This window comes from Chrysemys picta, chromosome 1 (genome assembly GCF_011386835.1).
Source record: "Chrysemys picta bellii isolate R12L10 chromosome 1, ASM1138683v2, whole genome shotgun sequence".
In the NCBI taxonomy this organism is placed as follows: Eukaryota; Metazoa; Chordata; order Testudines; family Emydidae; genus Chrysemys; species Chrysemys picta.
Window position 1 is genome coordinate 50538464 of NC_088791.1, and position 9456 is coordinate 50547919.

General features: G+C 45.9%; 1 protein-coding gene across 1 annotated transcript; it reads left to right on the top strand.

The window, feature by feature from the left end:
- Positions 1 to 5822: 5822 nt before the first annotated feature.
- LOC135973404 (uncharacterized) lies at positions 5823 to 9094 on the top strand. The gene is made up of 2 exons (XM_065556477.1): positions 5823 to 6743; positions 7566 to 9094. Exons 1-2 carry the CDS (start codon positions 6206 to 6208, stop codon positions 8066 to 8068), a joined length of 1041 nt encoding a protein of 346 aa, XP_065412549.1. The 5' UTR covers positions 5823 to 6205; the 3' UTR covers positions 8069 to 9094.
- The last annotated feature ends 362 nt before the right edge of the window (positions 9095 to 9456 follow it).

Consider the following 9456-nt stretch of genomic DNA (forward strand, 5'->3'; position numbering starts at 1 on the left):
GAGTTTGAAACATGTTTGAAAAACAAGTTTCAGCTTTAAACATTGTTTCAGCAAAACTGTCTAAGCTAGAATATTATATTGATTGTTAGTTATATGTATGTCAGTAGCACCTAAGGTCATTTTGCATTAAACACTGTATAAAGACGTGAGAAAAAGACAGTCCCTGCCCCAAAGAGCTTGCAATCTAAGTAATGCTCCTTCATGCTAACAAGATTTTGCTGACCAGTGTTTTTAAAACCATTTTCAAAAATTGTTTGAAACTGGCTCATAACAAGTGGTAAACTCATTTAGTACATTTGCAAACATGATTAAAACCCCAGAGCATAAAGATTCAACAAAGCAACAGTGCATCAGTTTACATTTTTAAAATCTTCAAGCCCTAGAGGTTGCAAAGAATCTTCAAAGTGTAGACTTAGATTCTGGACAATTCTGTGAATAGCCTTTTCAGATTCCTATTGTTCTGGCTTACAGCTCATTGTTGCCTGTATACTATTCTCTCACTCAGATACACATGTAGTATGTATTGGTACATAGAAAGCTTAAGATTCTCCTAAGGGTGAGTGAATGCAAACAGGTTCAGAGGGATAGACATGGGAGGAGATTTTCAAAGGCATAAATGGAAGTTAGGTACTATCTCCTTATATGCTTGTCTTTAATGGACACTGTACAGAGCCCCATGTAGCCACTGACATTTATAGGTGTGATGGGGTGTGACTCACTAGCTAGCACCTCCTGCTGGAGCTCTGGAGGATCAGCCCCACAGATCAGTACACTGACTCTCAGTGGAATCTCAGCCACCATCATTTGTGCTCCCAGACCCATGTTGCTGCAAGGACCACGTAGCCCTTCAGCTGTGCCACACTCTGTGCTCCTGCCTTCCAAGGAACAGTACCACATTCTAACAGTCCAGCCACTTCCTCAATGGCAAGTGGTGGTGGTGGGAAACCGGGCCCACCCACTACTCTGGATCCCGGCCCAGGGACCCTGTAGATGGCAGCCCCATGCTGTGCCCCCTCCAACCTCTCAGTCTATTTCTCTGGGACACTTCCCCACAGCCCCAGCACCTTCTTCGCCCTTGCCTCAGAGCCTTAGCCTGCAACTCCCAGCTAGGGTGACCAGATAGCAAGTGTGAAAAATCGGGACAGAAGGTGGGGGGTAATAGGCACCCATGTAAGAAAAAGCCCCAAATATCGGGACTGTCCTTATTAAATTGGGACATCTGGTTACCCTACTCCCAGCCACCAGCTCTTCCCTAACTCCCTGGCTCCCTGCTAACAGCACTGTTCTGTCCAGGGTGCTGGCTTTCTTCTGCTGCAAGGCAGCCAGTCCTCCCTCCTTGAGCTCCAGGGAGCAACCTAATCTGCTCTGCCCTGCTGCAATTCCTATATTGGCCTGCCTGGCCCTGATTGGCTGCTCATCACAGCCCCTCTCCTATTGGCTGCTTTCTGCACAGCCTTCCTAGGGGTCCATTAACCCAATACAAGCCAGTGTGGGGCAGACGTCCCATCATAACAGGCAATGTAATCATCACATGGTGTCAGCACAGAGTAGCCTGTACTCCAGAGCTGGGAGTCAGGTAACAGGATAGGGACAGCCAGACAGAGATGTGTCCAATCCTTTCCTGGCTCCCAAGCTCTGGGGATAGCATTGCAGTCAGCAGATTCTTCTGGGATGGCTTCATAGTATAATAAGACAAAATTGGCATCATGTAACAATGCCACAATGTAATGTTGGAATCTGCTACGCTCATTACGTTCAAATTTAATACTAAAGACACACACAGCACTGGTTTGTATGAGTGCAGTTCCCTGTCCCTCCTGAACTGTTGTTAGTCCTAGCTTTTAAAAAATACTAATGTACCAACCTTATGTTTGTGAAGACAAAATTATGTGGACTCAATTCTGCCTTTAAGGCTGAGTCTTGTGTTGTATAGGATGACACCAGCATAGGGAGAGCTCCAGGAGGATTCCTTGAAGCAGAACTCTTTTCACAATTCACTGGTGCACAGGGGGAGTGTGCCCATTCTTACACTCTTTCAATTGCTAAGCAGTGCATGCAGGGCCTCCTGCACCACCTTCTTTGGGTGTCTTGCATCCCAGGAAGCTCACAGAAGGTATGATCCCTACATTGCATGCACAACAATTATGAACCACCCTGGGGCACAAGAGAAAGCGCTCCTATAGCCACTCCCTCCACCTTATGCATTCACAAAGCAGCAGGGAGCAGATTGGCCTAGTAATAGCAGCAATGGCACTGGTGGTTTTACTGTAATAGTCAGTACCAAAATAGCACTATACGATTTTTAAAAAGAGATTCCTTCATGTTTAAATGGAGCCATTTCCTTTGACTCTTTTCATTGTAGGAATTTGTTTTCTTGTATTCCTATTATACCCGTTTAGAAGTTCTCTTGCCAACTCCTGGCACTCTCTATCTCGGGAGTGTCTAAAACGCCAGAGGCACTAGTAAGGTAAATCTTTCTAGACTGAAAAAAGGGGGAAAGCTGTTAGCCGAGTAGCAGCCTTTCTGTATAAACCTATATAAAAGCCTGTTTTGGCAACAGCATGAAATTCAAAACCACAACAGTGAGCTTGAACAGAAGGGAAGAGAAGCGGAGCAGAATGTGTACAGATGATGATGAGCAACAGTCAATGCTACAGAATGGTCGTATTGATCTGAAGAGAAATGGCTCTAAATTTTCAAATGTGTCTAGCGGTTTCAGCTGCCTAATTTGATAGACCTTGAAGGGCCTTGATTTTCAGAAAGTGCTGAACACCTGCCCTCTGAAAATTAGACCGTTTAAGGGTATCTCAAAGTTGGACACCCAAAAATTGAGGACACCAAAATCACTACCACGTCAGAAACTTTAGGCCATAAAGCCTGATCAGGAGGGGTTGAACCAGCTAGCCCAGTACAGACAGTTTGATAAGAAGTGTGAGAATACTTACAAGGGGAGATAGATTCAATGTTTGTAATGGCTCAGCCATTCCCAGTCCTTATTCAATCCTGAGTTGATTGTGTCTAGTTTGCATATCAATTCCAGCTCAGCAGTCTCTCGTTGGAGTCTGTTTTTGAAGTTTTTCTGTTGTAATATAGCTACCCGCAGGTCTGTCTTTGAATGACCAGACAGGTTAAAGTGTTCTCCCACTGATTTTTGAGTATTATGATTCCTGATGTCAGATTTGTGTCCATTAATTCTTTTGCGGAGAGACTGTCCGGTCTGGCCAACGTACATGGCAGAGGGGCATTGCTGGCACATGATGGCATATATCACATTGGCTTGTAGATCTCTGATGATGCGCTGAAGAGGTTTTAGTTGGGGGCTGAAGGTGACAGCTAGTGGTGTTCTGTTATTTTCTTTGTTGGGTCTGTCTTGTAGGAGGTGACTTCTGGGTACTCGTCTGGCTCTGTCAATCTGTTTTTTCACTTCAGCAGGTGGGTATTGTAGTTTTAAGAATGCTTGATAGAGATCTTGTAGGTGCTTGTCTCTGTCTGAGGGATTGGAGCAAATGCGGTGATATGCAAACTAGACACAATCAACTCAGGATTGAATAAGGACTGGGAATGGCTGAGCCATTACAAACATAGAATCTATGTCCCCTTGTAAGTATTCTCACACTTCTTATCAAACTGTCTGTACTGGGCTAGCTTGATGATCACTTCAAAAGTTTTTTTTCTCTTACTTAATTGGCCTCTCAGAGTTGGTAAGACAACTCCCACCTGTTTATGCTCTCTGTATGTGTGTATATATATCTCCTCAATATTTATTCCACTCTGTATGCATCCGAAGAAGTGGGCTGTAGTCCACGAAAGCTTATGCTCTAATACATTTGTTAGTCTCTAAGGTGCCACAAGTACTCCTGTTCTTTTTACGGATACAGACTAACACGGCTCCCACTCTGAAAAGAGTCCTGTGGCACCTTATAGACTAACAGATGTATTGGAGCATAAGCTTTCGTGGGTGAATGCCCACTTCATCAGACGCATGTGGTGGAAATTTCCAGGGGCAGGTATAAATATGCAGGTAAGAATCAGTCTAGAGATAACGAGGTTGGTTCAATCAGGGAGGATGAGGCCCTCTTCTAACAGCTGAGATGTGAACACCAAGGGAGGAGAAACTGCTTTTGTAGTTGGCTAGCCATTCACAGTCTTTGTGTAATCCTGAGCTGATGGTGTCAAATTTGCAAATGAACTGAAGTTCAGCAGTTTTTCTTTGGAGTCTGGTCCTGAAGTTTTTTTTGCTGCAGGATGGCTACCTTTAAATCTGCTATTGTGTGTCCAGGGAGGTTGAAGTGTTCTCCTACAGGTTTTTGTATATTGCCATTCCTAATATCTGACTTGTGTCCCTTTATCCTTTTATGTAGGGATTGTCCAGTTTGGCCGATGTACATAGCAGAGGGGCATTGCTGGCACATGATGGTGTATATTACATCGGTGGACGTGCAGGTGAATGAACTTTTCAAAATTCCACCCTCAACCACGCTAAGTCATCCAGAAGATTCTGTCCATATGAGATGATTTTTAGAGGATGCTGAGATAGTCAAGGCTACATTTCACCTATCAATGACACAAATTAAAACATGCTTTGTTTAGAAATGGAGATGAGCTTTTATTCCCTATTTATATTATCCTTTTCTACATGAATTTCCTTTGGAACTGATCTGAATTTCAGAATATTAGTGTTATCTCATTACCAAAAAATCATGATCTTTTAAAGGCATGAAAAGCACAATTAACCTAAGAATAGGATGTCATCATTTTCTAAATAATTAGCTCAGCTTCTCAGAGCCAGTCATTCAGAACTAGGTGTCGCTAATAAAATACATTTATCTGAAACTGAATTTTGTTGGGTCTTTGAATACAAATTCTAATTTATAGGGCACTTCCCTAATGAGTCATACATGTTTTTCATGAAAAGCTCTCATATTTTGCATTACTGCAGATTTTTCTCTTTAGGAGTATATTTGCATAAAAAGAATATATTATAATTTGGATATTTTGCTTTAGAAGGCATTAATTCTGATAATTATGCACAGCTACAGTGATTACTTTCTGGGATTAAACTTCATGTATAAGCCAAATTCACCTTTAGAGGAGACAAGGTAGGTGAGATAATAATGTCTTTTATTGGTCCAATAAAAATATTACCTCACCCACCTTGTCTCTCTAATATCCTGGGACCATCATGGCTACATCTACACTACATACAAATTCACCTTTGACATTATTACACGAGTCTAGAGGTGAATTTGGTGCTCAGTCTCATTTATAAATATAGATATATATATATAGATATATATAGATATATCTGTTTATTATATGCAGGGCTGGTAATGCCACCTTTTCTCAAGGTAGCCCAATATCTGTTGCTTATAAATTTGCTAATTTTTTAGCATTTGGGCTGAAATTTTACATGCTGGGTATCTGCCTCAGGCTGATCATTTTTGGAAAATTTCAACCAATATGGTTCAGCCATTTCTGAGAATGAGGCTAGGTACACATCCATTGTTTTAACTATGTTAAAAAATTCTCTCAGCCTTTTCTTTGAACTGCCCTAATGTCTTCCTGCTTTGGAGCAGGGACATGAAATTTGGCAGGAGAGAGAGTGGAGTTTGTGTCAAGGACATATCTTTTGCCAAGTCCATGAAAATCTGCTCAAATTTGGCCAAGTTATAAGTCTTTTAAAAATAGCACTTCAATAGGGACTTATTCAATTTTAGCAGCTGAAATCCCTAAAGCCTCTGTCCTCACTAAGTACGCTCAAGCCTCTCACCACTTCTAGTGTTAACCATTGTGCATGCGCCATCCCCATAGAGTGACTAAGGCCTGGTCTACACTACGGGTTTAGGTCGACTTTAGCAGCGTTAAATCGAATTAAGCCTGGACACGTCCACACGACGAAGCCCTTTCTTTCGACTTAAAGGGTCCTTTAAACCGGTTTCTTTACACCACCTCCGACGAGGGGATTAGCGATAAAACCGGCCTTTGCAGGTCGGAATTGGGGTAGTGTGGACGGAATTCAACGTTATTGGCCTCCGGGAGCTATCCCACAGTGTTTCATTGTGACCGCTCTGGACAGCACTCTCAACTCAGATGCACTGACCAGGTAGACAGGAAAAGACCCGCGAAGGTTTGAATTTCATTTCCTGTTTGCTCAGCGTGGAGAGCACAGGTGACCACGCAGAGCTCATCAGCACAGGTAACCGTGATGGAGTCCCAGGATCGCAAAAGAGCTCCAGCATGGACCGAACAGGAGGTACGGGATCTGCTCACCATATGGGGAGATGAAGCAGTGATAGCTGAACTCCGTAGCAGTAAAAGAAATGGAAAAGTATTAGAAAAGATCTCCAAGGCCATGAAGGACCGAGGCCATAACAGGGACACACAGCAGTGCCGCGTGAAAATTAAGGAGCTACGGCAAGCTTACCACAAAGCCAGAGAAGCAAACGGAAGGTCCGGGGCAGAGCCGCAAACTTGCCGCTACTACGCGGAGCTGCATGCGATCCTAGGGGGTGCAGCCACCACTACCCCAACCGTGTGCTATGACTCTCTCACTGGAGAAACACACAGGGAAGACGGTTCGGGGAACGAGGAAGATGAGTATGGAGGTACTGTAGGTAGCTCACAGCAGCAAGGAAGCGGAGAAACCGGTTTCCACAACAGCCAGGATATGTTTGTGACCCTGGACCTGGAACCAGTAACCCCCGAACTCACCCAAGACCCTCAGGGCACACAGGAGACCTCTGGTGAGTGTACCTTTGTAAATATTTGTAAACATTACACATGGTTTAAAAGCAAGTGTGTTTAATGATTAATTTGCCCTGGCAATCGCGGCCAGTACATCTACTGGAAAAGTCTGTTAACGTGTATGGGGATGGAGCGGAAATCCTCCAGGGACATCTCCAGAAAGCTCTCCTTTATATACTCCCAAAGCGTTTGCAAAAGGTTTCTGGGGAGGGCTGCCTTATCCCGTCCGCCATGGTAGGACACTTTACCACGCCAGGCCAGTAGCACGTAGTCTGGAATCATTGCATAACAAAGCATGGCAGCGTATGGTCCCGGTGTTTGCTGGCATGCAGACAATATCCATTCCTTATCTCTCTTTGTTATCCTCAGGAGAGTGATATCATTCACGGTCACCTGGTTGAAATGGGGTGATTTTATTAAGGGGACATTCAGAGGCACCCGTTCCTGCTCTTCTGAACAGAAATGTTCCCCGCTGTTAACCACGCGGTGGAGGGGAGGGGTGAAGTGATCATCCCAGAGAATCGTGTGTGTGTGTGGGGGGTGGTTTACTTGTGTTTGTGCCGCATGTTAACCGGGAAACCGCAGCCCCTCCTTTTACATTGAAAACCCATTTTAAATGGACAACCCAATTCATCCTTGATATGGGAAATGCGCTGCTGTTTGCAACCTTTCCTGCATGTTAAGAAGGTTAAAAAAGCCAAAACACTGTGGCCTACCTTGGCTGCCTGCAAGCCGAAATATGCGACCTTGTAATGAAAGAGTGTACCCATTGTTCTCTAAAATGTGTCTTTTTTAACCACCTCTCCCTTCTCCTCCACCAGCTGCAAATGTTTCTCCTTCGCAGAGGCTAGTGAACATTAGAAAGAGAAAACGTAGGACGAGGGACGATATGTTCACGGAGCTGCAGATGTCCTCCCACGCTGATAGAGCACAGCAGAATGCGTGGAGGCAGTCAATGTCGGAGATGAGAAAAGCACAATATGAACGAGAGGAGAGGTGGCGGGCTGAATGGCGGGATGAAAAGAGCAAGTGGCGGGCTGAAGACGATAGGTGGCGTCAGCTTGCAGACAGACGGCAAGAGTCAATGCTCCGTCTGCTGGAGCATCAAACTGATATGCTCGAGCGTATGGTTGAGCTGCAGGAAAGGCAGCAGGAGCAGAGACCGCCACTACAGCCCCTGTGTAACCAACAGCCCTCCTCCCCAAGTTCCATAGCCTCCTCACCAAGACGCCCAAGAACATGGTGGGGGGGCCTCCGTCCACCCAGTCACTCCACCCCAGATGATCGCCCAAGCATCAGAAGGCTGGCCTTCAATAAGAGTTAAAGTTTTAAAATGCAGTGTGTCCTTTTCCATCCCTCCTCCCCCACCCATCCCAGGCTACCTTGGCAATTATACCCCTACTTCTGTGAGGAACTAATAAAGAATGCATGAATGTGAAAAAACAATGACTTTATTGCCTCTGCAAGCGGGAGGGGAGGGTGGGGTGGGGTGGTTGGTTTACAGGGAAATAGAGTGAACCGGGTCGGGGGGGGGGGGGTTTGGAGGGTTCATCAAGGAGAAACAAACAGAAGTTTCACACAGTAGCCTGGCCAGTCACAAAACTCGTTTTCAAAGCTTCTCTGATGCGCACCGCGCCCTGCTGTGCTCCTCTAACCGCCCTGGTGTCTGGCTGCGCGTAATCAGCGGCCAGGCGAGTTGCCTCAACCTCCCACCCCGCCATAAAGGTCTCCCCCTTACTCTCACAGATATTGTGGAGCGCACAGCAAGCAGCAATAACAATGGGGATATTCTTTTCGCTGAGGTCTGAGCGAGTCAGTAAGCTGCGCCAGCGCGCTTTTAAACGTCCAAATGCACATTCCACCACCATTCGGCATTTGCTCAGCCTGTAGTTGAACAGGTCCTGACTCCTGTCCAGGCTGCCTGTGTACGGCTTCATGAGCCATGGCATTAAGGGGTAGGCTGGTTCCCCAAGGATCACGATAGGCATTTCAACATCCCCAATGGTTACTTTCTGGTCCGGGAAGAAAGTCCCTTCCTCCAGCTTTCGAAACAGAGCAGAGTTCCTGAAGACGCGAGCATCATGTACCTTTCCCGGCCATCCCACGTTGATGTTGGTGAAACGTCCCTTGTGATCCACCAGGGCTTGCAGCAGCATTGAAAAGTACCCCTTGCGGTTTACGTAGTCGGTGGCTTGGTGCTCCGGTGACAAGATAGGGATATGGGTTCCGTCTATGGCCCCGCCACAGTTTGGGAATCCCATTTCAGCAAAACCATCCACTATTGACTGCACGTTGCCCAGAGTCACTACCCTTGATATCACCAGGTCTTTCATTGCCCTGGCAAATTGGATCACAGCAGCCCCCAACAGTAGATTTGCCCACTCCAAATTGATTCCCGACTGACCGGTAGTTGTCTGGCGTTGCAAGCTTCCACAGGGCTATCGCCACTCGCTTCTCAACTGTGAGGGCTGCTCTCATCTTGGTATCCTGGCGTTTCAGGGCAGGGGAAAGCAAGTCACAAAGTTCCATGAAAGTGCCCTTACGCATGCGAAAGTTTCGCAGCCACTGGGAATCGTCCCATACCTGCAGCTCGATGCGGTCCCACCAGTCTGTGCTTGTTTCCCGGGCCCAGAATCGGCGTTCCACGGCATGAACCTGCCCCAGTGACACCATGATTTCCACATTGCTGGAGCCTGTGCCTTGTGAGAGGTC